Here is a 26,977-nt window from a genome sequence, read left to right on the forward strand (position 1 = left end):
TGTCAACTAGGAAAAAAGCTCCAGGGTGTGGCCGAGACCCATAAATTTTAGACCACCTGGAGGACTATGTAGGCTACATGACCTTCAAGCTGATTGTAGAAGTGCAGAGGTGCCAGTATCTGCTTTATGTTATAGAATTAGTGTTGCTACCCTAAACTAGCTACTCCTCTTTGCCTACCATTTAAAAGCTTGCGCCTGATTGTTAATAAATGGACATGTTCTCCAAAACTGTCTCCAGTGCTTCTTGTAGAAGAAAGAAGTTGTGCCACCATCTCGACAGTATGGGCCTCGCAGGACGAGCCCACACTAGGGAAGGTAAATCAAGTCTCTGGAGAAAGGAGGTTATGATTGCCTTGAGTTGAGGAGTAGGGAGTGATAGAGTGCACAACTGAACCTTTTGGGGTAACGAAGTATCTCTATTTAGACTATGGTAGCAGATATATGGCTGTATACATTTATGAAAATTCATTAAGTGGATACTTAAAAATGCATAATTTAACATGTGTAACACCTCAATAATTAATTGGATTATTTAAAAATATAGCTGAAATTTAGACTACTATGATGAATACACTTTTTGAAAAGGCAAAACTGCACTTCCCAACCCCTTTTCTGAATAATACTTTCAAAATACCAGAAGTTTTCATAAAAACATATAAAACAAAGATTCATTAGGCAACTTTCTAGACAAATATGAAATACCTGCTACAACGATCCTTTCTGGAACCTGCATTATCACACTAGCATTTGGAGCTCCTTCTTGGAATCCCTGTTCCAGGTCAGCATTTGGTGGTGCTACTTTTAATTTTTCTGGGACCCTCATTCGCTGACTAATACCTTCGGTATATTCCATCTCATACTGAATTCGACTGATTTCTGCCATCTCAGCAGCAGTGGGAGAGGGAAATGCTGCCCCAGTCACTCTGTGGAAGAAAAATTTAAAGACAAGGATGACCAAGTGTTAAAATGTCTACGTAGCGAAATTAGAAGACAACACCTATTATAGAAAGAGCAAAAAGAAATTTCTAATTTGCCAATATTCAACACATACACAGGAAAAAGAACACTGAAGAAAATGTTTTCCTTGATATAATGCCTTCTTATTAGTTGAAATTATACCTTGATTAAAAATTATTATATAGCTACAACATAAATATGTACACACAAACACACATACACACACAAACACGTTTGTTCATAAACAAAGATGCATGCTGCAGATAACTTAAAAATGCCTGAAATAAAACAAATTTTCTAATCAATTATTTGAAGGAAAGGTACTTGGACTTTATAAACATCCTAATGTTTGCTTTCATTTTTTCAGGGATTAAATATTTTACATTATTAATTTATATTTAATATTGTACATGCATATTTATTTTAGAAAAGTATCACATGCTTTTAAATGGAAAGCCAGTACAGATGTATTCAGTAAGCTTCAAAAGTGGAAAAGGATCCATGATTCCAGGGAAATGCAGCGAAAAGAATGTGGCCCTAAAATACAAAATGCTAAAGTGTAAAAGAGCAGGTTGACCTATTGCAGTCATCTTACAAGCCACTATCTCTCAAACCTATAATACCAGCTCAACTGAATAAAGTTTCACTGACCTTCCTAGAGGTGTGTCACTGCTTGTTCTGTTACTCATTTTAATACAGTACATACACGTCTATAATAGCTAATAAAATACTGCTACCCTGTAGTTCAGTTTACTTTACACAATTCCCCTACAGATCTGAACTTTTTTGGAGGTGTACATAACAACACGGACACTGCTTTTCCAGCTGTAAAAAAGAAAGAATAAAAATCAGTATTTTGACAATTCATTTCATAAGAAAACTATGAATAAAAGTAAATATCTACTTAAAATTATTTTTTCACTTGAACATGGCCTGGAGCTTGATCTGAGAAACCAATTTTCAAATATCTCATAGTTATTTTTATACCTGAAAAGTCACAATGATAATTTGAAGCATAATCATTGTTTTATGATTTTTTTTTGCAGACAAGACAAAGAAAAGCTATATCAAATGCACACACAAATGTGAAGTCAGATTAGAAAAACTATAACACTGCCACAAAATTCCTCTAATTATATTCTTTTTTTTTTTTTTTTTTTTTTGACAGGCAGAGTGGACAGTGAGAGAGAGAGAGAGAAAGGTCTTCCTTTTTGCCGTTGGTTCACCCTCTAATGGCCGCCACGGCCGGTGCGCTGCGACCAGCGCACCGCGCTGATCCGAAGGCAGGAGCCAGGTACTTATCCTGGTCTCCCATGGGGTGCAGGGCCCAAGGACTTGGGCTATCCTCACTGCACTCCCTGGCCACAGCAGAGAGCTGGCCTGGAAGAGGGGCAACCGGGACAGAATCCGGCGCCCCGACCGGGACTAGAACCCGGTGTGCCGGCGCCGCAAGGTGGAGGATTAGCCCATTGAGCCACGGCGCCGGCTACTCTAATTATATTCTGAACAGGGAAAAAAGTCTTTCTTTTTTAGACTAAATTCAAATGAAGAAGACATGAAGAGAAAGCAAAGCCTGTTTCCAAAGTAGCCTAATAAACTGATCTGTAATTAATAGTTTCCTTAAAAGGAAATAACCCCCCCAAACCAAATTGTAGGCAAGTCCCAAGAAAATAGTATATATAATTGCATATATAAATTAGGGAAAATAAGAAGTTAAGACAGTATGAATGTCTTTGTCTAGCTGGGCTATTTCTTACCCTCCACTTCACTGATGTACTCCACACCTTACACTCTATCTCGCTGAGGTGCTTATGAGACTGCTAACTGGCTGCTTCTATTCTTTACCAAAATGTCTGAATCTTAAGGATTGGCCATGCAGATGGTTTAAAGACTGAAAAAACACAAAGAGAAAATTTTTACTCACAAATGTGTACCAACGACTGCTTGCTATGTGGCACTATCTGCTTCTGTGCTTCATATTAACTCCTTAACTTGCTTCAATGTGCATATGCTGGTTACAGCCACTTTTGTCCCTGGGGGAGAAAAACAGGGGCTAATTGGAAAACTAGAAGTTATCAGCATTAGGGATGCAGTGCTGGGAATTCTCCAAATGATAAAAATCACAAAGATGCACAACCTTCCATTAAGAAACAAAAAAAATAAATAAAAAATTATCAAGCTTACCACCAATTTGGGTCTCACGGATAGGATCTTATGACTATCCATTAGGTAAAGCAAGATAGAAGGCTAACTATGCCTCTGTTTCTAACTATAGTTAGAAAAATGTGGGAAAATTACATAAGTTTAAAGGAATCTATTATTGATATATATGTACGAAGTGTGTGTATGTGTGTATATATACAGGAAAGAGGAACAAATGCATCAGTTAAATTTTCATTCACTCAAAATGCTTCTCATTTTGAACCATAAAGCATGCACACAGTACAAAGTACACAAGAATATCCAGAGAAAATGAAGTGTCCCACCTTATTCCACCCAGATTCCTCACTGGCAACCTCTACTATCACTCTAGATGAGACATCGTCCTAATACTTGCATGCATCTGAAGTATGGCAAAATCTTACATTCAGAAATAACACTGAAAAGAGATCTTTCAGAATGATTATTGCTTTTGGGAACCATAAGCTAAAGTTTTATAAAAATAAACAAGGGACAGGACTGATGCTGTGACGTGGTAGGCTAAGCCTCCACCTGTGGTGCTGGCATCCCATATGGACGCTGGTTCATGTCCTGGCTGCTCCTCTTCCCAACCAGCTCTCTGTTTATGGCCTGGGAAAGCAGTGGAAGATGGCCTAAGTGCTAGGGCCTGTGCACCCATGTGGAAGACCCGAAAGAAGCTCTTGGCTCCTAGTTTCAGATTGGCCCATCTCCAGCTGTTGCGGCCATCTGGGGAATGGAACCCACGGATAGATCTTTCTCTCTGGCTCTCCCTCTGTCTATAATTCTGATTCCTAAATAAATAAATAAATAAACAAAATCTTTATAAAAAATAATAAACTAGGGACACAAATTACTAGAAGCACATTATCGCCTTGACATATACTATTCTCCACAGTCCACCAGCTGCATTTCAATCTTCTTATGAATTTTCCACTAGAACATCTCAGGGGTCTCAACATTTCATTGGCTAGCAACACCTTTTCTTATGGGAATATCTAAGTTTGTAAAGAATCATGGACTTAGGACATAAAGGTGGACACTGAAAAGACAAATTCTGGAACAAAACAAATTCTCCTGTAGCCAGTCTAAACACTTAAATTTAAAAACTATATGAAAATTTTCTACTAGGACAACACAGTGCTGTCTCAATTATTGGGATGTGTGTTAAGCAAAACAAATTAAAATCTGGTTCTTTTTTTTTCCCTCATTAGACTATGGCATTTATTATTATCATTATATATATGTATATATATATATATATATATTTTTTTTTACTTGACAGGTAGAGTTATAGACAGTGAGAGAGACAGAGACAGAGAGAAAGGTCTTCCTTCTGTTGGTTCACCCCCGAAATGGCTGCTACGGCCGGCGCTGCACCAATCCGAAGCCAGGAGCCAGGTGCTTCTTCCTGGTCTCCCAGGAGGGTCTCCTACGTGGGTACAGGCATCCAATCACCTGGGCCATCCTTCACTGCCTTCCTGGGCCACAGCAGAGAGCTGGACTGGAAGAGGAGCAACCGGGACTAGAACCTGGCACCCATATGGGATGCTAGTGCTGCAGGTGGATGATTAACCTACTGAGCCACAGCTCTGGCCCTACGGTTATCATTATAATTTGAAAGTCAGAGAGACAAAGAGAGACTCAGAGACAGATCTTCCATCTACTGGTTTAGTCCCCAAATGTCAACAACAGCCAGATGGAAGCCAGGAGCTCGGAACTCAATTTGGGACTCAACTACTTAAGCCTTCTACTGTTGTCTCCCAGGGTACACATTAGCAGGAAGCTGGAATTGGAAGCAAAGGCAGGGCTCCAAACCAGGCACTCTGATATAGGATGTCAGTGTCCCTACTGCTACACAATATGCCTGTCCCAGACTATGGTGTTTTTGGTAGTAACTTCTGGCACAATAACAATAAAAAAAGTTGGGGTTAGTAATTCCAGAAGTTTTGTCTAGCAGGCAACCAGTAGATGTTTCTTTCTCATCCAACTATGGAGACAAAATGCCTCTTAGAATCTTACATGGGGGCCAGCACTGTGGCACAACAGGTTAAGCCACCATCTGCAGTGCTGGTCTGCTTCTGATGGAGCTCCCTGCTAATGTGCTCGGAAAGCAGTGGAGGATGGCCCAAGAGTGTGGGCCCCTGCACCCACATCAGAGACCCAGAAGAAACTCCTGGCTCCTGGCTTCAGCCTGGCCTACCTCTGGCCATTGCAGCCATTTGGGGCTATGAACCAGTGGATGGAAGATTCTCTCTCTGTCACTACTCTCTCTTTGTTAACTTTGACTTCCAAATAAATAAATAAATTGGGGGGGAAAAAAAGAAACTTACATGATTTCAGGTCTCTCCTTTCTAAGCCCAGTGGTTTGCAAGCATCAGATTTATTAAATTCAAAATTTAGCAAATTTCCCCCCTTATTGCCACAGTACATCTATGCTTGGCTATACTTAATTTTCTCTGTAGGTCAGAGAAAATTAATTTTTATTATAAAATTCTTAGTTTTTATTAAAAAATCTTAAATAAATGTATCTTAAAAGGAAAGTTACCTTAAACCACGAACTTCAGGTACATACATAAATACACAAAAACACAAGGATTACAAAACAACTTCATCCACATATCTCCTCCAGCGAAGTCACATGTCACTGAGGGACACAGTGAGTCATGCCCAATTTTCTCTTTTTCTGTACAGATCGAACCTTGGAATCCAGAAGGGCCAGGAAGTCAAATTGATTGTGGTTGCAGAGTTATATATAATTCTCCAATTACAGAAAAAAACCACTCCAGTTCTCCGTGGTTCTAGTTCAAGGTTTTTATACACATCATTCCGTTTCAGCTCTCTTTCCAAGCAACTAATAGACCGGTGGTATCAGAAAATCCAGGAGTAGTGATCTAGAATTTTTTTTTTAAAATGTCGCTGGAAACTTTGACAAAACAGAAAAGTTTCCAAGTCCCAGCTGGGAGGAGAGAAAGAGCTAAACTTTGTAATCCTAAAAAGAGGCAGTCCTATCAGACAGGAAGGAAGAGAATACGCAGCATCCTTTTGGAAAGAATATCAAAACCACTCCACAAGGCTCTGAAACCAGAGATACCAGGTCTCTCAAACAATTTAATTGCATGGGAAAAGACTACGGAGGACATCGCAATCGTCCTAATTCCCTAAGGGTTTTTCTTTGGGGATCTCATTAGCCAAAGGAATTGAGGCAGAAATAAATGTTTTGCACCCAGGAAAAGAAAAAACACTCCTGACTGAGTAAGTCTCTTAGTGGATGAGCGGCCCGGCCACAAACTGGCTCGCCAGCTGAGAACAGGGGCCAGACAGCTTCCTCCTCTGCAATTAAAAAGACGCCACCACCTTCAAAAGGGTGCTCATCCCTTCGCTCTCACCCGGTGGGACGCAGCCCGGATTTTTTTTTTCTTTTCCTGCGGACGTCTGCATTGGGAACCCGAGCTTTCCCCGGCCTCCCCTACTTCGGGACCCGGAGCGGGGATCGCCCGCCTGCACCCGCACCTGCGAAGCGAGCAAGGATGCTCGGGTGCCCGCAGCCGCCCGCAGGTGCCACCGCCAGGCTTCCACCAAGACTTCAGTCCCAGCACACACTTTCCACAAAACAAAACTACTTTTAAGTACGGCAGGCTCAAGGTCACACTGTCCGGTGTCGGGGCCCTGACCGACGAGACTGGGTGGAGGTCCCCAAAGCTCGGCCCTGAAGTTCGCAAGGCTCTCCTCCCGTTTCCCAGCCCCCCAGGTACTGGCCTCTCGGAAAAGTCCAAGAGACGCCAAACCAGATGGGCTGAAGACGACAGCCCCAGACACATCAGCAGCAAAGGGTGCTTGCTTCTGTCCCCAGCCCTCCTCGGGGACGGCCAGGGTCGAAGGTCGCAGCCTCGAGGGACACGGGCCAGCGCAACACCGCTGGGAGGCCAGACCGACGCTCCACGGGCCCCTCTGTCCGCCGCAGGGTCACGGCCCGCAGCGCTAGGCCCGGCGGTCCGGCTCGGGCCCCGAGTCCCGGGTCGGGAAGACGCCAGCACTCACCCCTGGGCCCGCTGGAGGTCCCCGGAGAGGGCCGCCGCCCGCCGGCTCCCGGGGTGCTCTCACAGGCCGTTGGCCGGAGCGCACTGAGACGCCCGGGCAAAGCACCGGCGGAGCGGCCAGCACCGGGCCCGGAGAAACGCGAGAACCGCCAAGAGTGACCCCTTCCAGGAACCGTAGCGGAAGCCGGTTCGTCGTCATGTGACTTTGGAAAGGGCGGAAGTGTTGTCCACGCGCAGGAACGGAGTCTATGAGACAGCGATAGGGAGACATCTTTGTTGTGGGCACAGAAAGACGCTCATAGCTAACACTTCCGTGATGTTTAAGGTTAGTTCACGTTTCGGTGGAGAGTTCGTTACCTTTCAAAAAAAATCTCGTATTTACAAGGTAAACCTTCGGTAGACAAAATAACTTTTTTAAGGACAGTCTACATCGGAGTGTTTACGGTGTGAGACCTCAATCTGCTTATGTAACCAAATCCGCGAGATGACACTTTAAGCCCTCTAATTATCAGAGATTGCCCTCCAAGGTAGCTCAGTAGTTAGCAGCCTTATTTAGCTTCCAGAAAGCTCTCTCACTGAAAGCCCTCAGCTTAGGACTGCTCACCAATGGAAAGACTGACTGAAGCCAAAATCAGTGAATAATTTGCATGGCTCGATTTGCACAAATCCAACGAAGACAGACTTATGAATGATGTACTCCTGCAGCGTCTAAAGCTATTCCGGAGATGTTCCATTCTTTACAAATAACTTGGGAAGCCCTCTGAAAGCGTTCTTGGGCCTCTGCTTGAGTTGTGTAGCAAAGGAAAAAATTATCTGAGACCTCTGGCTGGGCTAAGAATTAACTGACTTAGGACAAACTCACAGAATGAAGGCATACACATTTTATTTCGCTATTTCTACATGTACGTTGGAGCCTTCACTGGAAAAATGACTGAAAACATTTGGGGTGCAAAACTTAAACACTAGTTTGAACAAAGCGTAGTAAATTGTGAAATGTGGCAAGACAAAGAAAGGAGTTAATTGTGGTAACTGCCTAAGAGGTCTTTTAACAGGTTGTTTTTCACAGATTTCTCTAACCTTGACTGACACACCCCTCCTTCCTGGCTCTGGTGATAAGAATGTCTTCCTTCTGGTACAAGGAGATCACATTTCACATGGAAGTTTTGTTTCCAGCTTTCAGGAAAAAAAAGGAAAATCAGATTGACCTTCATTCATCTGCTGTTTTTTAAGTGACTTTAATTCAAAAGAATATTTATGCCAAAGTGGACAGTATACCTATGAATGGCAAGTCATCCTTTTAAAAAATGATTTATTTATTTACTTGAGAAGCATAGTTACAGAGAGGGAGAGACAGAGACATCTTCCATCTGCTGGTTCACTCCTCAATTGGCTGCAACAGCTAGGGTGATCCAAAGCCAGTAGCCAGGAACTTCTTCCAGGTCTCACAGGTGCAGGGGCCTAAACACTTGGGCCATCTTCACTGCTTTTCCAGGCCATCAGCAGGGAGCTGGATTGGAAGTGGAGTAGCCGGGACTCGAATCAGCTCTTATATGGGATGTCAGCACTGCAGATGGATGCTTAACATACTATACCACAGCGCCGGCTTCAAGTCATCCTTTTCTAAGAATGGATTCATTTTAGGAATAATCGGTCATTCCAAGTCAACTTTTTGGAGAAAATGGAGGTCAAGGTAGGTAAACCATCAAAATCTTTTGAAGTGAAGGCTCAGCGGTGGGCTATGGCACAGCAGTTAAGATGCCTGCATCCCATATGGGAGGGCCTGGATTTTAGTCCTGTCTCCATTTCCAGTTTCCTGCCAATATGCACCGTAAGAGGCCACAGGTGATGAGTCATTGCCATACTCATGTGGGAGACCTGGATTGAGTTCTGGGCTCTGATCCCTGGCTGTTGTGGACATTGGAAGGTGTCCGGCCCATAACAAATTTTCCCAGGCAGATGAATGAATTAATTCACAAGCTTTTATTGGGATTCTGCTCCTGGGTGGGGTTCACCAGTCCCAAGGGGGGGGGGGGTGGCGCGGGGAGGCCATGCGTCAGAGGTTGGGAGGGCTCCTTTTATAGATACAGGGTGTGGGGGTTAAAGGTCAAGGTAGGTCCGATCCTCGTTGGTTGACCTTTAGGCACCCATGGGGACCTTGACAAGGACTTTTCTTCCCCGGGAGTACAGGTAGGGACACTCCATTCCAGGAAGTGTAGGCCTTCTCTCCTTGTGGATCCCAAAGCTACCAGACATATGCTGAGTGAACCAGCAGATTGAAGAGTGCTCTTGCTCTCACTGCCATGCAAAATAAATAAATAGAAATGGAAATTATCCAAAGAAATGAGGGTCTTGCTACTTCCATTAATCCTTCCATTTCCTAATTGCTTGCAATTTGATTTTTCCTCCTATCACAGTGTACCAGCTGAGCCAAGTGAGGGAAAGATAGTTCCCGCATGGATCGGTTTCTTGTGATGCTCACAAAAGCAGAATAAGCAAAAGTTAGCAAAGGAATATGTGAAGATATAAGTAAAAATAGGTGGAAGCAAATTACTTGAGCATAGAGTGCTAGAAACAAACAAACCAAGCGGCGTGCATCCATGAGGACATTTTCTGAATGGTCTGAGGAGACACACCCCTTCACACTGACACTAAGGAAGAGTCCAGATTGCCATCAGCAGCCGGCAGTGATGGGCAGGCCCTTTCCTTCCAGCAGAGCCTCTGGTGGGGGATGCCTTGTCCAGGTGAGTTCCCACAGTGATTCACAGCAGGAAGTATCTCAAATGGCAGTTTGAATGCACGACTATTTATTGCCGCAGAAAATGTGTTATGTTAGTTTTCAGATCTCAACCTCAGAGGGAAAAGTCCTGGACCCAAACTATCTTATTTGCATATTGGTGCACAGTTGTCAATGTGATTTGTCAGTCAGCCAATATGGAGTATGAGTCTCATTGTTACCAGCAAGCAACTTGGCTCAATTTTTAGCTTCTTTTTAAAAGAAAAACTCAAAATGGGATTGGTGCTTTCAATGCATACACACGTTAATCATAATTAAAATGCAGATGTTCTTATATTCAAAGAATTGTAATACAGCCAAACACAACACCATTCCCAAGAAAAACATTCTGAAATAATTTTGAAATGAAGATCTTGATCCAGTTACCAAACCCGATGTCTTCTCTCATAGTCATCTTTTATCTTCCTGCATCATTTGATTCTGTTAAATGAGACAGTGTTGTATATCCAAGTACCTAATGCTGTCTGGTAGTAGATTTTAAAGAGAAACAAGTATTTCTCTCCATGACATGGAAACTACTCATTCATTTTATGTGATATAGATTTTTGTTGGATCTTGCTTCTTTTCCATCGTTAGTATAGACACTCCTGTTTATGATTTCATCCTATAATATCTTTGCAACCATGAGTGCCTCAAATATTTTGTGGGAAAGGGTGATTTATAAATCTAAATTGGTACATACATTTATTCTCATCCTGTTGCACTAGTTTTTAGGATTTATTTATTTATTTGAAAAAGTTACACAGAAGAGGAGGAAAGGCTGAGAGAGAGAGAGAGAGAGAGAGAGGTCTTTCATCTGCTGGTTCAATCCCCAATTGGCTACAACGGCCGCAGCTGCACTGACCCTAAGCCAGGAGCCAGGAGCTTCCTCCGGGTCCCCACGTGGGTGCAGGAGTTCAAGGACTTGGGCCATCCTTTATTGCTTTCCCAGGCCATAGCAGAGAGCTGGATCGGAAGTGGAGCAGCCGGGCCTCGAACTGGTACCCATATGGGATGCCAGCACTGCGGTCAGCAGCTTAACCCACTATGCCACAGCGCTGACCCCTTGCATTAGTTCTTGACCATTATACTTGAGTGTCCCATTGGATTTTTGACATCCACAGGGCTTCTAACTCAAATATTTTACTTCTTCTAAATTCAGATACTTTCCCCCTGATTTCTTTCTTTTTTTTTATTTTCAGTTAATTCAAGATTTTTTTTCCAAATATCTTCAAGATACTGTGTTTCATTGTTTTCCAAGTACCATACGATGGTTGATTTTAGGTGTCATCCTGACTGAATTAAACAGTGCCCAGATAGGGGCAGGCATTGTGGCATAGAGTGTTAACCTGCCACTTTGTGACACTAGCATCCCATATTAGAGTGCCAGTTTCAGTCCCAGCTTGTTTGCTTCAGATCCAGCCTCCTGCTGATGTGCTTGGGAAGGCAGTGGATGATGACCCAAGTACTTGGATCCCTATCTTCCATGTGAGTGACCAGGATAATGTTCCTGGCTCCTATTTTCACCTGGCCCAGTCCTGACTGTTGTGGGCATTTGGGGCACAAACCAGCAGCTGGAATATTCTCTCTTTCTCTCTTTCTTTCTTTCTGTGTGTGTGTGTTTGTGTCTTCCTTTTTCTGTCACTCTACCTTTTAAATAAATCAACCTTTTAAACAATAATAATGAATACACAGATAAAGTATGGTTTCTGCATATGTCTCTGAGGGTGTTTCTGAGTGATTGGCAATTGAATCAGTGGATTTAGTAAAGAAAATCCACTCTGGATCAATGGGCAACTGCCATTCAATCAACTGAAGGACTGGATAGAACAAAAAGACAGCAGAAAAGTGAATTCTTTCTTTCTGTCTCTCCTTTCTAGAGCTGGGTCACTCATGTTCCTCTGCTCTTGGACAACAGAACACCAGATTCTGTTGTCTTTGGCCTTTGGGACTTGGACCAGCGACCCTGCAGGTCCTCAGGCTTTCAGACTTAGACTAAGTGTTAAAGTATTGAGTGTCCTGGTTCTCAGGCTTTTGGACTTGACCTGAACCATGGTACCAGTTTCTCTGGTTCTTCAGCTTGCAAATGACCCATGATTGGACTTCTTAGCCTCTGTAGTCATACACGCCAATTTCCATAATAACCCCTTCATAGATATATCTGTGTCTATATATGTGTCCTGTGATGGCTCTTCAAAAGGGCCATGGGAAATGCATATTATGAAAATATGCATGGATTTCAAAACTTGTGCATAAAACTAAATTTATCTTTCATTTGCATTTTCCATGAACTCTTGGAAGTACCCACATTTATTGGATCTTTGAGGTTATCATTTATATAATTCCCCTCGTTGACTAAAATTCTTCACTGAATCTCTAGTACCAATCAGCAGAAAGTATGAGGAGTTCCACCTACTGTTCTAAACCCTACCCAACATGGCCACTTATCACTCTGTGTGTATGTGTAATACATTTATATCATGTATTCAAAACATTTATTTTTATTTGAAAGCAGAGAGGCAGAGAGAGGATGACTGGAGACAAAGAGAAAGCTTCCATCTACTGCTTTACTCTCCAAATGGCTACAACAATCAGGGCTGTTCAGGCTGAAACCAGTAGCCAGTAACTCAAGTCAGGTTTCCAGTGTGGAGGCCAGGACCCAAGTAGTTGAGCCATCACCTGCTCCCTCCTAGGTTGCCTATTAGCAGGAACCTGGGTCGAATGCAGAGGGTCCAGAACTCAAGCCAGGCACTCCAGTATGGGATGCGACATCCCACACATGTTTTAACTACTGTACCACATATTTGTCCTATCAGATATTCTTGACTGGTAAGTTGTTGACTCAGACTGCATCATTATTTGCTGACTGCTTACCTCTGTTCATGCTGTTCCAAACACCTGGAATGCCACTTTGTCCTTGACTGTTCTCTTCTTGAAATTTGAACTGGCCTTGAAAAACCACCTAAAATGTCCTATCTTTTATGAATTATTTCCTGAAGACTTCAAATTTCAATCGCTAGTTGTTGTCTCTTACAACAGTTTTCATATTCTGACCAGTACTATAATTACCCATATATTTGTCTTGTTTTACTTTACTAGACTGTAAAATTCATGTTTAAGATTAGGGTCTATATCTCACTCCTCTGAGGATATACTGTAGGGTCAGGCATATTGAGCATGCTATTGATCTTGGATTTGAAGTAGTGAAACCTATTGCTTTGTTTGGGTCAAAAATAGAAACTGAAGATTGTTCCAAAGCAATAATTCTAAAAGGTGTTGAGCAATGTTGACATTTTTAGAAAAATCATAGTCTACAAAATCCTTGGAAGGATATTTATCTGAGTGTTTAAATTTAGCCTGTTTATTAAAAATTGATTTTTTTCTTCTGTGTTTCCTTGTTTTTTGTTGCTAGTAGGTGGAGCTGAGTTCTAGGGCAGAAATTGTTGAGATTACTGAGAATCCGTCATGGATGGATCAAAATTTTCCCTTCCAAACACACCTCCAAGTAGAAAGAGAATGTGATGAGCATAGTATTCATTCTTCTTCTTCCCAACAGATAAATTAGGTCATTGAAATGGATTAGTATTTTATTATTCAAAATATTTTCAAATTAGATTTTTTTTGCCTCAATGATAAGAGTTTCTGAAATACTTATTTGAGCAACAGTTCTCTTAGTCATAGAATTATTATCTGGGATCACTGTTCATTCATTCTACTTCTTTCTTTGATCATATATTTATTAGCATTAAACATAGCCTGAAAATTCTTTATGAGTTTTCATATTTTGGATATTAAAAATATTTTCCTTTACCAGTTCTCTACATTTCAAATTTTATGAGCTTTTCCCTTTGAATGAAGAGTATTTGTATTACAATGGGAAGCATTTATCAGAATATACGATCCATAATTTCTGTATATATTTGCTTTTATTGCTGTGTATAAATGTTCAATGGAAACATTAGCAAAAATGTGATTAGGTCCTTCACAAGAAAATAAAGACAAGTATTCATAATAAATACTACTTTTCAAAAATAAAAGCAATTACTAATTAAAAAAGAGACGTGTCTAATCTCACAATGAGCAAAATGTAAATTAAAACAGTGAGATAGGCAAAGCAGTGAAAGAACAGCATATTCAGTATTGGCAAAGTATAAGAAAACGTGTTTTCAGTACATTATTGATGCAGCTGAAAATCCTAACAATCTTTTTGGAAAGGCTTTTTGTGTACATGTGAAAGGGTGAGGGTAAGGTAGGTGTCTGGGGAAAAATGTCCTCAGATTTTGTGAGTCCTTTAATTCTAAAATTATCCTTCTAGAGATTTGTCCTGAAGAAATAATTGGACAAATGTGAAATGACATTATTACAATATACCTATAATATAGCTAAATTAAATGCCATCCAGTTGAGGTCTTGTTGACTTATGATGTAAATTCATACAACTGACCATAATGCAAATGATGATTAATTCTTATCTACTGAAGTGAAAACATGTCCACAATGTACTAAGTTAAAAAAATAAAAAATTGGTGACAAAACTGCATGATTCTGGGCTGGCACCGTGGCTCACTTGGTTAATCCTCCGCCTGTGGCTCCGGCATCCCATATGGGCACCGGGTTCTAGTCCTGGTTGCTCCTTTTCCACTCCAGCTCTCTGCTGTTGCTCAGGAAGGTAGTGGAGGATGGTCCAACTGCTTGGGCCCCCTGCACCCGCATGGGAGACCAGGAAGAAGCACCTGGCTCCTGGCTTCAGATTGGTGCAATGCCAACCATGGCGGCCATTTGGGGAGTGAACCAATGGAAGGAAGACCTTTCTCTCTGTCTTTCTCTCACTGTCAAATAAATAATTAAAAAAAAATAAACTGCGTGATTCTATCCCATTTTTTGTTTAAAATTACATGCATAGGGAAAAAAGTCTGAAAGGGTATATACCTTAATTTAATAGTTATCTTGGATGAAGATAAGGGTTAGAGCATGGTGACTTTTTTAGTTCATGACTTCTTTATTATTGTGAATAGCTATTATTTTAATAATTCAAAAAGTTTTCATTTTCATTTTGAAAAAAAAAGACCAGATACATTTTTTCAGTTTTATTCTTAGATAATGCAATAAAATAATCTTAGCTATAATTACAGACATATTAGTACATTACAATGTTGTAATTTTGTCAGATGATAATATAAAATATTCAATATTTTAAATATATTTCACTTGGTTATAGAGTAATATTAAATTAAACTTAGTAAGTTACATTTGATACATAGAAAAATCTTTGTAAATTAACAATAAAATTCAATTTTAAGCTTTACTTTAATATTTTCATAAATAAGTTACTTAATAATGTTTATTTTGCTGAAAGATAGACCTCTGAGGAATTGGTTATTTTAGCACACTGTGAAATTTCAAAGTTGAAGCCCCAGATTTAAAATAAAAGAATTATTTTATCTATGAAGTTAAATCTTCCTAACTTTGTGAACTACTCATAAGTATCTGGAAAGAAATGCAAATGAGCTATGTTTTAATGTTCAGTCTTAGAAGGGTGACTGCACAACTATTTATATGGCTTCACTGGAATTTAAGGTTTTAGTATCACTGCCTTCCTTGGAAGTTAAATACTGATAAAGAGGGCCAAAAGACACGAAGGCTTGGGGATGAGCAGAGGCCAGTCATCTGGCATTAGCACCAACCTAGGGCTTTAACTTCGTGGTAAAAATTAGTCATCTGTAACTCTGACTTTAAAAAAATCAAGAATGGAGCAAATATAGCTGGTTTCTTGAGTGTTTGCCTACAGCAATTTTTCTTACTCTTCATAGTGCATCAGAATCATTTGGAGGGCCTGTTTCAGCACAAGTTTCTGGGCCCTTTCCCCAAAGTTTCTGATTCTGTAGGCCTGCAGTAGGCCCTGGGATTGGCACTTGGGCCCAGTTCCCAGATGCTGCTAACGCTGCTGGTCCAGGGACACACTTTGAGATCTTACTTGTCTATGAGTGTTTTTGGAGCTCTGCTAGCTCTCTATGGTGCAGTCTACTGGAACAGTCCTATGGATCAGTAGGATGCCGTTTCAGCAGAAAAATCTCAATATTAGGAGAATGTAAGCACATAATCTAAATAAAATGCGACACACCCTTGTTTAGACGTTGAAATGTTTTGGCAGCAGTCACATAAGCAATGGAAGATGTGAATCATGGCCACAGTCGTTACTCTCCTCTGGGGCCACGTTTTCACTTACAAAGCAACTGAGGTTGAAACAGTAGCCTGAATTAAATATCAGCACCACCAAGTCCACCTGAGTGGATGCAGAAGCATCTTCAAAGCTCTGTTTCAAGATGCCTGATGTATAACTCATTACATAGTGCTACTATCAAGTATAAGTGGTTTTTAATGTTTTTGGAGATCTTTCCTAGTATCATTCATACTGTAGTTTCTGCCTGAGGAGATATTATTTGTCCTGGGCTTTCCCTGGGCATTGATCGTATTTTTAAGCCTGTAATCAGATCTGCTGAATTATCTGACAAAATATAATTACAGGGAAAAAGAGAGAAGGGGAGAGGTAGAGCAGCTTAAACTTGTGGAATTCTTAACAGAAGCAGTGTGATCTTTTCTCAGATACTAGATGAGAAACAAGTCTCTTTTTTCCTCTTAGTGTCTCGGTAATTTACTATAATGCTTGGGACTTGGGTTGATTCTGAATAAAATGTGTAAGTTGAATTAACTAGCCTTAGGAATGTATCCAGACACTGAAAAGTAAGTTTTAAGACATACAGCTACCAATTTATAAAATTTGCACATTAAGACTTTTACACAGTGGACTCTTTCAATTTGATTTGTGAATATATATATATATATATATATATATATGAAAACTTTTTTTTTTACAAAGGAAGCATTAGAGCACTAGTTTTTATCCCTAACAAAGGAATAAATCTGTAAAATCCAGAGTAATGAAATATTTAGAGTTGAGAAAAAATATTCTGAATCTGATAAACCAACATATTGCACATTCATTCATGGATTACTGAACTACTGTAGTCAATTATATAAGGGGTACAGTAACATTTATAGGGATGGAGATAAAGTGCACATCTAGTAAGTAGTGCCCTTGTTATTTGTATGGGTGTACTCAAAAAGAGAAAAGATAGGTGAATTTTGGAGTACATTTGTAATAAAAATTGATTAAAATTAATTCCTTAGGGCTAAACATTTTCATCTGCTTTGAATACAAGCAGACTGTATGAAGTGAACCCACTGAACAACAAAAATCTTCAAAGAGATACATAATAAAAAAACATACTATTTCCAAGGCTATTGTGGTTCCATACAAGGAACCCCCTTTTGCCCTTGTCTTGGGTATATTTGAGACTTGGAAAATGTATGGACCTCAATTCAATTCTGTGTTCCCTCAAGCCTCACGGTACCCAACAGGTCTGAAAGTTCAGCTCCAGTCATGATGCCACAGTACTCCCCATGCCCCCATCTCCTTCTCTGTGCACATTTCAAGGTCCAGGAAGGCAGATATGGAGCAGTGTGTGACTGATTTAGCCTCACTGAGTCTCAAAGACTGGAAGAGAAGAGAACAAATGTTGGGAATCCAGCGGGCCAAATATCTCAACTTCTGACATCCAATTTTTAGACATATGCTATTTAGACAGTGCCTTGGATATGAGTGGAATATACTTTCAGGCTGTTTTGTAGAAAGTTCTTGCTTTGCCACGGGGAACATTGGAATAGCACAAATTTAGAGACCAAGATCACATAACTACCTTAAAAGAAATGCTTTGTTGAATGGGGAAACAAATGGAAATTGTCATACAGCAGTATTGTTTGGTTAGAGTAAAATGCCTAAGTAAATGCCTGGTCTGAGTCATTACTTTGTTACTTAGGATGAAAAGTAGCAGATCCATTTTCTTGAGTTCTTCAGTGTCTTTTCTTCATGCACACCTGACAGCGACTTATTATTTTTTCTAACTCCCCAGCTTTCACAGTAGATGGAATAGGTTTTCTGAAATAAAAGCAAAACAAAAAAAAATAATTGATTTGTATATAAAAAGGGAACACTTGCTGGGCTTGAGTTGCTTTAGTGAACATTGTAGCTATTCTAAATTTTATTACAGGAACATCTTCCTTTATGGTAGACATGCATTTCCAACATTTAATAATTTCAGTAGCACTAAGGAATCAGGCCTTGATGCAAACTTACAGATCATCTTTTTTTTTTTTAATTAGTTATTTGTTTTTGTTTGTTTGAAAGGCAGAAAGAGATATAAAGAGAGAGAGAGAGCCTGTCTGCTAATTCACTCCCTAAATGCCCACAACAGCCAGGGCTGAGCCAGACTGAAACAAGGAGTTCAGAGTGGGGCTCCCACATGGGGCTCCCACATGCGTGGCAGAGACCCAAGTCATCAGGTTATCAGCTGCCTACCAGGCTGAGCATGAGCAGGAAGTTGGGATGGGAAGTGTAGCTGATTTCTCCAGTACGGGATGTGGGCATCTCCAAGCAGCATCTCAGCTCCCGAGCCAAATGCTCATCTACAGCTCATCTGTTTTTTCCCCTCAAGAAAACTACTCTCATCCCTTAAATAACCTGTATTATCTGTAAGTCGTCCAATATAGGAAATTGAGATTAGCAGATCATTTAGTTGTCTTTTTCAATAATTCATTATGAACTCATATATAAATATTATGTATTTTAGTGTTACAAAAATAACATTTTGTCTTTATTGATACTGTCATACAAAACTGGTTACTTGTTGACTCAAAAACACTTCTAAACTGGGAGTGCCAGCTAAACAGGGTAAGGGATGGGGATTTAAATGTGAGTACATCATTAACACATAGGTAAAGAAAAACTAATACAGGCAACTTTATTTTTTTTCTTTTTTCTTTTTTTCTTTTTTTTTTTTTTTTTTGACAGGCAGAGTGGACAGTGAGACAGAGGGACAGAGAGAAAGGTCTTCCTTTGCCATTGGTTCACCCTCCAATGGCCACTGCAGCCGGTGAACTGCGGCCGGCGCACCGCGCCTATCCGAAGGCAGGAGGCAGGTGCTTCTCCTGGTCTCCCATGGGGTGCAGGGCCCAAGCACTTGGGCCATCCTCCACTGCACTCCCGGGCCACAGCAGAGAGCTGGTCTGGAAGAGGGGCAACTGGGACAGAATCCGGCGCCCTGACCAGGACTAGAAACCGGTGTGCCGGTGCCACAAGGCGGAGGATTAGCCTAGTGAGCCGCGCGCCGGCCAGGCAGCTTTAAATAGCTCTGTGACTCAGTCATCAGGGGAACTTGGATAGTTACCTGAACATTCTTTGTGGGTTTAATGAAGCCAGCCAGAAACTGTAGGAATTTGAATAGTAGTTGCACGTTCCTCTTCCATGACATTCTATAAACGGATTGGCTCGGAATTCTTCCAGGCAGGAGCCAGGGGATGCCAGTGCTTGCCCAGCGCCCTCCGAACCTGCACTTGTGAACTAAAACACAAGAAATATCTGAATAAAAACTCTGTCCATCAGTGTTCAAAATGTTCAACTCTGGACTTTTTTTTTTTTCTTTTGTGGGGGGAGGGTAAAATAAGACCCCAAGAAAAGAAGACAAAACCAAGAAGTATGAATTAACTTTTTGCATTTTATCCAGAATTTTCAATCCTTCAGGTATCTTCCAGGTTGAGAAATAGTCACCAAAAAGAAAGTGAAAGCTGTAGCTTCTGCCTGAGAGGCCCTTTCCCCCAGGTCTGACGGGCACTTTCTCATCCTTGTAGCTAGCACCTGCTTAAATGAAACCTCAGAAAAGCTTTCCTGGACCTCATCCTGGGCGCATCCTCTCAACTTATCTTGCCTTATTTCCATCATAGTACCTATAGTCATCTGAACTTTTCTTATTATTATCATTACTGTCTTCTTGCTTATTGTCTTCAGTCTTCCCCTATTAGGGTACAAACTCCATGTGAGCAGAAACTTTGGCTCCTGGTATGGTTAGAGTCCAGAACAGTCATGGCACATGGTAGGTGTTCAATAAGTATTTGTTAAATTAATGATTGAATGAATGGAAGACTGTGAGTAAAGAATGGGAATGAATGTATTACAAATGATGCTTTACAGACTATGAATAACCACATATGTGGAGCTATCAGCATTGCAGATGGTCAGGACATCTGGGAGAGCCCTCTAAAATGCTATTTCTCTTCATCTTCATCTTAATGTGAATGTCAAAGTGGCACAGTGTAAGTAGACAAAGATTTTGGAGCAAAGCTGTGCTCAAACCCAGCTTACCATTAATATTTGTGAGACATTGGAGGAATTATATCATTCTTATTTGTAAAACTATAGATGACAGAATCTACCTTTTAGGGTTTTCCTAAGGATTACAGAGAATGTATATAAAGAAGCTGCTATATTTATAAGACAGGCATTCTATCATCAATAAATAGCAGCTACCATTCACCTAAGGGTTAGGATTTCGAATTTGTAGATAATTTCTTTTTGAGAAGTCTATTATTTTTAAAAAGTGCTTCATTATTTACCAAAAGCAATTGAAAGTTTAAAAAGGCATGTTTTGGGGCCGGTGCTGTGGTGTAGCAGGTAAAGCTGCTGGCTGCAGTGCCTGCATCACATAAGGGTGCCGGTTCTAGTCCAGGCTGCCTCTCTTCCGATCCAGCTCTCTGCTATGGCCTGGGAAAGCAGTAGAAGATGGCCCAAGCCTCTGGGCCCCTGCACCCACATGGGAGACCCGGAGGATGCTCCTGGCTCCTGGCTTCAGATAGGCTCAGCTCTGATCGTTGCGGACAATTGGGGAGTGAACCAGCGGATGGAAGACCTCTCTCTCTCTCTGCCTCTGCCTTTCCTTCTCTATGTAACTCCGACTTTCAAACAAATAAATAAATCTTTATTAAAAAAAGCATGTTTTCAGATTTCCAAGCAAATGTCCATGACATATCATGCACCTGACATCAGGTAGCACCTATCTCAGGGTCTGTATTTTATTCTGTACAATGTAAGATTCTACAGATAATCTTTACTACAAATTCCCTGTTTCTTTTCTTACCATGATGAAAGAAAATCCTTTCCAGAGAGAAATCCAGCCTTGGGGACAGGGGGGAACATCAGTGCTTTGACTGTGAATGGCAATGGCAATCGCAGGACCCTCACAGACGGTGCACCTGCAATGTGACAGAAGACCATGGTGGCAGTGCCGCTTTCTGTATAATGATGTGCTGGCTTAGTTTCCAGAACAAGTGAAGTGACTCACTCAGTCCCATTGCAAAACCAAGGGATTGGATTTTTACCTGCTAATGTAAGGCTCGAGGGCCTTGCCAGTAATTGGAGCCATGTCCATTGGCATCAGAGCTGGTGTTGACAGCCAGTATGAATAATCGTTTCGAGATGCAAAATTACAGACGTCATTGATGTTACAGAATAAGAAAGGCATTGTGGTAAATCTCTGCAGGCAGCTGCCAAGAGTTCCTAGTAAAACAGACTGAGTATTACTTTAGTCAATACAATAGTCAAAATTATTTTGAGTATCATTATTAGAGAGAGGCTAAGTAAAACATAATCCATGGCAAAACTGGTTGAAGAAGAAACAAAGGAAGTAATGGCAAATTGTGGTATTGAGAAGTTTTAGTACTGATAGAAATAGAAGATCCAACTGGCAAACAAACCTTCCTTCCTCCACCCTTAATATCTCTTGTCATCCTTTCTTTTCAGTCTAGAATTGGGGATGATATAGTTTGGTTGGGACAATGTCTTTGCGTCAAAGTATTCCCAGTTATTCATAGGTCCATCATAGCTAATAACTAGATAAAGCTATAGAAAAGATGTTACTTTGGGATTTAAAAATCAGACAGGTGGTTTAAATGAAAATTACTTGTGTTGAACAGGATGAGCTTGGCTTCCGCCAGTGTTTTACATTCCAAAATGAAAACTAGATGTTAGGTCAATGCTGTTTTATTTGCTGTCTCTAGAACGTGCAGGAAGACACTTAAGGCTGTTTGCACTTAACTTCAGAGGGAATCACCTTACGGTATGAAAATTTACAAGCCGTGTATGGAACAAAAGGACTGGATACTAAGATTGGGACATTACCAAGGTCTTGTCCATGGGCTTGTTCATTTCCTTGTACAAAAAGAAGAGAAAACCCACTGTAGAGGGGCTCTGTCCCTTCTGGACACGAAGGAATGGCTGTTGTTTGACTGTGTCGGGTGAAGACAAAACCTCTCATTGTTGTTCCAGGTGCAGGTGGCCCTGTGTCTCCAGGCTTTCCCTTCATACCTGGCAAGCCTTCTGACCCAGGTGGTCCTTGAAAAACACAATATGAATGTCAACACAAAAACAAACTCAAACTTGTTTTCAAAAATTTGATTAATTAACTGATTAAATGCTTTTATATTTGTGTTTGACCCCAAATATGGAGAGAAATTCCACAGATAATTTGTAAAAGGGACATACAATATAGTATTATTAAATATTAACCAACTTACCACATAGTTTCTCTGATTGGAAACATTTGTGTATGTCTTATGAATTTTTTGACGTCAGATTTTCTCTATGATGCTTAGCACAATGGCCTTCTAGTAGGTCTTTTGGTATGTCTTTTACAAACAAATGAATATCCTCTCACAATGTGGGGGGAAAGAAATCAACTCAAATGTCTACAACTTGGATATTTATTTAAGGAGATGCTAAAAAATTAATGATGTTTGAGAAGCCTGATTTACTATAGTAGAAAGCATGTAAGGAACTTTAAAGATGTATACATCAAGAAACTTTTTTGATCAATTAGTAAGGCAAATATGATAGAAAAGACTTTTTTTTTTTTTTTTTTTTTACTGTGAGTTAGTTTCTTTTATTCATTTAAGTTACAAAGTAAGTGGTTTTTATAAGGTGCCTTGTGTTTTCTTTGCAGTTGGAGTGGGCTAACCAACCCTTGTCCTTTATTAAATAAGGACCATTGAATAATCCTTCCTCCATTTTCCCGATCCTTCTCTCCTCTTCTTTGTGCCTTGTGTTTTCTTTGCAGTTGGAGTGGGCTAACCAACCCTTATCCTTTATTAATAAGGACAATTGAATAATCCTTCCTCTATTTTCCCTATCCTTCTCTCCTCTTCTTTGTCAGGTAACCATTATTTATGACAGCTCAATCTGTTTTCACTGCCATCACACCCTGACCAACTCCCAAGTTGATTTGGGCCACTGGTCATTGCCTAAGGAGATGAAGAGAGAGGGGAGACTGTTGTGATCAAGGAAGACAGCATCAAGGAAGATACTGTTGACCCCAAACAACAATTCCATGGGAATCATGTCACAGTTCAGTCCTCACTCAGAAGTCAGTATTTTTCACAAAGATTTGTACAAGCCTCAATATTTTTTTTCATTCTCTGAATTATTCTGACTCCTATATTCTCCAGGCACTTTGATATGATCTTTGAAATCAAAAAGAAGCCACATTCAAAATTTCCAATCTCATGTTTACTTGAAAAATCCTTAATTCTCTTAGTTTTAATAGATAAGGAAGACATGCATTCTTTACTTTCCACACTCCTACCCCCATTCACAGTGGCTAGAACTGACCCCAAGGAAATGATGCCTCTAAAAGTCTGTTTACGGGAATTGTAAATTGCTTTGATGAACAGGACAGAAATAGGAAGCAAGCATGTGTGCTCTATCCAAGACACTTCAACATCTCCAAGAATGGGACTAAGGCCATCAGGTTGTGCCAATGCAATCTGACTCTTAGATCTTTTTATTATACTTATGAGGCTCCCATAGCACTGAACTGACTAGTAGAGTAGTCAACCTTATCTGTGCAGGATATATTCTATCCACTGTGGATGGAACTATAGTTAGCCTACAACCATAGATAGTACTGAACCTTATATAAACTGTTTTTCCCCTACATATACATATCTGTGATAAAGTGTAATTTATACATTAGGCATAGTAAGATATTAACAGTAGCTAATAATAAACTAGAAGAATTCTAACAGTATATGATAGTTAAAATAGCTAAATTAGATGAATGTGATCTCTGATTGTCAAAGTGTCTTATTGTACTATACTTAACTTTCTTTTTGTGGAAATGAGACTATACTTAAAAGAAGCACATTATGGCTTCTCTCTGGTATATTTGACTTGTCAGTAGCACTGCTTTTGTGCTTCTCATTATTAAGCAAAATAAGTGTTACTTGAACACAAGCACTATAATATCTCTGTTAATTTGATAAGCAAGATGCTACTAAGTAACTGGCAGGTGTAGTGTATAGTGTGGCTATGCAGGACAGACGATGATTCACATCTCAGGGAGGATGGAGCAGGGTGTTGAAAGATTTCATTACACAACTCAGTATGCCATTTAAAACTTATGAACTATTTATTCCTGGAATTTTCCACAATATTTTTGGGCTACAGTTGACCAATGATAACTGAAATCCTAGAAAATTAAAGTGCACTGCAGGAGGCATTTGGCAAAGTGCTTAAGACTGGTTTGAATCCCACCTCTGCTTCTAATTCCAGCTTCCAGTTACCAGTTAATGTACACCCTGGGAGGCAGCAGGTAATGGTTCAAGTGATAGGATTCCTGTAACCTGCATGGGAGACCTAGATTTTGTTCTTGGCTCCAGGCTTAGTCCCCTCTCTGTTCTGAGCATTGTGGGCATTTGCAGAGTAAACCAATGGATGGGAGCTATCTTTCCATGTCTGTCTGTGTCTGCTTTCTGCTTCTCAAGAAAAAGAAAGAAAAAAGCCATGTGGTTCCTAAATGAAATGATATAAATTAAAAAATAAAAAAGAAACCATAGATAATGGTTGGAATTTAGCCAAGGGAAATTAAATTGGCAAATAAAAGAGCTGTCTGCACCTCAATGTTTATTGCAGCTCAATTCACAATAGCTAAGACCTGGAATCAACCTAAATGCCCATCAACAGTAGACTGGAAAAGAAATTATGGGATATGTACTCTATAGAATACTATACAGCAGTAAAAAACAATGAAACCCAGTTATTTGCAAAAAAAAAAAAAAAATGGAGGAATCTGGAAAACATCATGCTGAGTGAAATAAGCCAGTCCCAAAGGGACAAATATCATATGTTCTCCCTGATCAGTGACAACTGAGCACCAAACAGGAAACCTGTTGAAGTGAAATGAACACTATGAAAAACAGTGACTTGATCAGCCTTGTCCTGACTGTTTATGAACAACTTAATACTTTATCCCTTTTAGTATTTTTCTTTTTTGTTCTACTTATTACTATTGGTTGAACTCTGTAATTAACACACAATTATTCTTAGGTGTTTAAAGTTAACTGAAAAGTGATCTCTGTTAAATATAAGAGTGGGAATGAGAGAGGGAGGAGATGTACAATTTGGGACATGCTCAAGCTGACTTGCCCCAAACGGTAGAGTTAGAAACGTGCCAGGGGATTCCAATTCAATCCCATCAAAGTGGCATGTACCAATGCCATCTCACTAGTCAAAATGATCATTTTCAGTTCACAATTGATCATAATGATAGGATTAAGATTCAGAGGAATCACACAAACAAGACTAGTGTCTGCTAATACTAACTGATAGAATAAAAAAGGGAAACAACGATCCAGCATGGGAAGCGGGATACACAGCAGACTCATAGAATGGCGGATGTCCTAAACAGCACTCTGGCCTCAGAATCAGCCATTAAGGCATTCGGATCTGGCTAAAAAGCCCATGAGAGTATTTTAGGCATGGAAAGCCAAGAAAGATCTCTGAGAGTGAGATCCAAGTGGAAAGAATGGGCCATCAAAGAGGGAGGTACCTTTCTCTGAAGGGAGGAGAGAACTTCCACTTTGACTATGACCTTGTCTAAATAAGATCTGAGTTGGCAAACTCAAAAGGCTTCCATAGCCTTGGCGACTCATGACAAGAGCCTCAGGTGATTACTGATGCCATGAACAAGAGTGTCAATTGTTAAATCAACAACAGGAGTCACTGTGCACTTACTCCCCATGTAGGATCTCTGTCCTTAATTTGTTGTACTATGTGAATTAACGGTATAGCTAGTATTCCAACAGTACTTTACACTTTGTGTTTCTGTGTGGGTGCAAACTGTTGAAATCTTTACTTAATATATACTAAATTGATCTTCTGTATATAAAGATAATTAAAAATGAATCTTGATGTGGATGGTATGGGAGAGGGAGCAGGAGATGGGAGGGTTGTGGGTGGGAGGGAAGTTGTGGGGGCGGGGGAAGTCACTGTAATCCATAAGCTGTACTTTGGAAATTTACATTTATTAAATAAAAGTTAAAAAAGATAATGTTTTTCTAATTATGGGTTTAGGTAACCTCTCCTACAAGTAGTTACTAAATAACAACTCCTATAAGTAATTGGCTCTTCTGAAAATAGAAAACCCACTACAACTTTATTAGTTCTACTTTTCTTCAAACTAAATTGTGCATTAGGTTGAAATTGGGAGTGTGTCTGCCCAGGGAAGAGGTAGGAAGAATCATGTGTTCCAGTGATTCTCAATTTTCCATCTTCTTCCAAATGAACCTTTGGTCCCTTGCTTTTTATCCAATCTAAGCAACACAAACTGAAAGCCTTGGTTTTCTAGCAGTCACACAAACAGGACCACTCTGGGTATGGAAACAGCGCTCCTTCAGGTGGAAGCACTGGCCGTATTGTTTACCTTGCTCTCCTTTAGAACCTTTGTTGCCTTTTTCTCCAGCTGGTCCAGGAACTCCTGGTTTCCCATCCTTGCCAGGTTTCCCTTTTGGCCCACAAGGTCCTAGGCAAAAACCAACAGTGCATTGCATTTTATCACAACAGGATAGAGGTAAGGTGGCTGACCATCCCAGTTAGCCTGGGACTTTTCCTGCACTCCAGGAAGCTCCTCAGTGGTGGGCAAGCTGGAATGATGGTTGGTTACCCAACTTTACTAAGAAAGGCGTTTGGTGTGGTAGTTAACATGCCACTTGGTATGCCTGCATCCCATGTTGGAGTGACTGGGTTTGAATCCTGGCTGCACTCTTTATTCCATCTTCCTGCTAATGTGTACACTGGGAGGCAGCAGTT

General features: G+C 40.4%; 2 protein-coding genes and 1 long non-coding RNA gene across 35 annotated transcripts in view; 1 reads left to right on the top strand and 2 right to left on the bottom strand.

Moving 5' to 3' along the window:
- The window catches only part of MFF (mitochondrial fission factor), a 38,572-nt gene extending 31,255 nt beyond the window's left edge, over positions 1-7,317 (bottom strand). For 14 of the 32 annotated variants that reach the window (XM_008259266.3, XM_008259264.4, XM_008259263.3 and 11 more), the window contains exons 1-4: positions 7,177-7,317; positions 2,882-2,990; positions 1,609-1,782; positions 703-923 (exon numbers count right to left, since the gene is read on the bottom strand). In XM_008259266.3, the coding sequence (XP_008257488.2) occupies positions 703-923; positions 1,609-1,661 (274 nt within the window). In that variant the 5' untranslated portion in view covers positions 1,662-1,782; positions 2,882-2,990; positions 7,177-7,317. The remainder of the gene's footprint in view (positions 1-702; positions 924-1,608; positions 1,783-2,881; positions 2,991-7,176) is intronic. The other 18 variants (XM_070070142.1, XM_070070140.1, XM_070070138.1 and 15 more) reach the window with 2 other exon arrangements.
- A 137-nt stretch (positions 7,318-7,454) lies between these two features.
- Positions 7,455-26,977, top strand: part of LOC127491686 (uncharacterized) — a 49,723-nt gene continuing 30,200 nt past the window's right edge. The window contains exon 1 of the long non-coding RNA XR_007920566.2: positions 7,455-8,865. This is a non-coding gene — a long non-coding RNA (uncharacterized lncRNA). The remainder of the gene's footprint in view (positions 8,866-26,977) is intronic.
- COL4A3 (collagen type IV alpha 3 chain) overlaps positions 15,740-26,977 on the bottom strand; it is a 153,291-nt gene continuing 142,053 nt past the window's right edge. For both annotated transcript variants that reach the window (XM_051849085.2, XM_051849086.2), the window contains 6 exons: positions 26,592-26,690; positions 22,016-22,228; positions 21,217-21,394; positions 20,976-21,090; positions 19,233-19,405; positions 15,740-17,944 (listed from right to left, as the gene is read on the bottom strand). In XM_051849085.2, the coding sequence (XP_051705045.2) occupies positions 17,860-17,944; positions 19,233-19,405; positions 20,976-21,090; positions 21,217-21,394; positions 22,016-22,228; positions 26,592-26,690 (863 nt within the window). In that variant the 3' untranslated portion in view covers positions 15,740-17,859. The remainder of the gene's footprint in view (positions 17,945-19,232; positions 19,406-20,975; positions 21,091-21,216; positions 21,395-22,015; positions 22,229-26,591; positions 26,691-26,977) is intronic.

Source organism: Oryctolagus cuniculus, chromosome 3 (assembly GCF_964237555.1).
Source record: "Oryctolagus cuniculus chromosome 3, mOryCun1.1, whole genome shotgun sequence".
In the NCBI taxonomy this organism is placed as follows: domain Eukaryota; kingdom Metazoa; phylum Chordata; class Mammalia; order Lagomorpha; family Leporidae; genus Oryctolagus; species Oryctolagus cuniculus.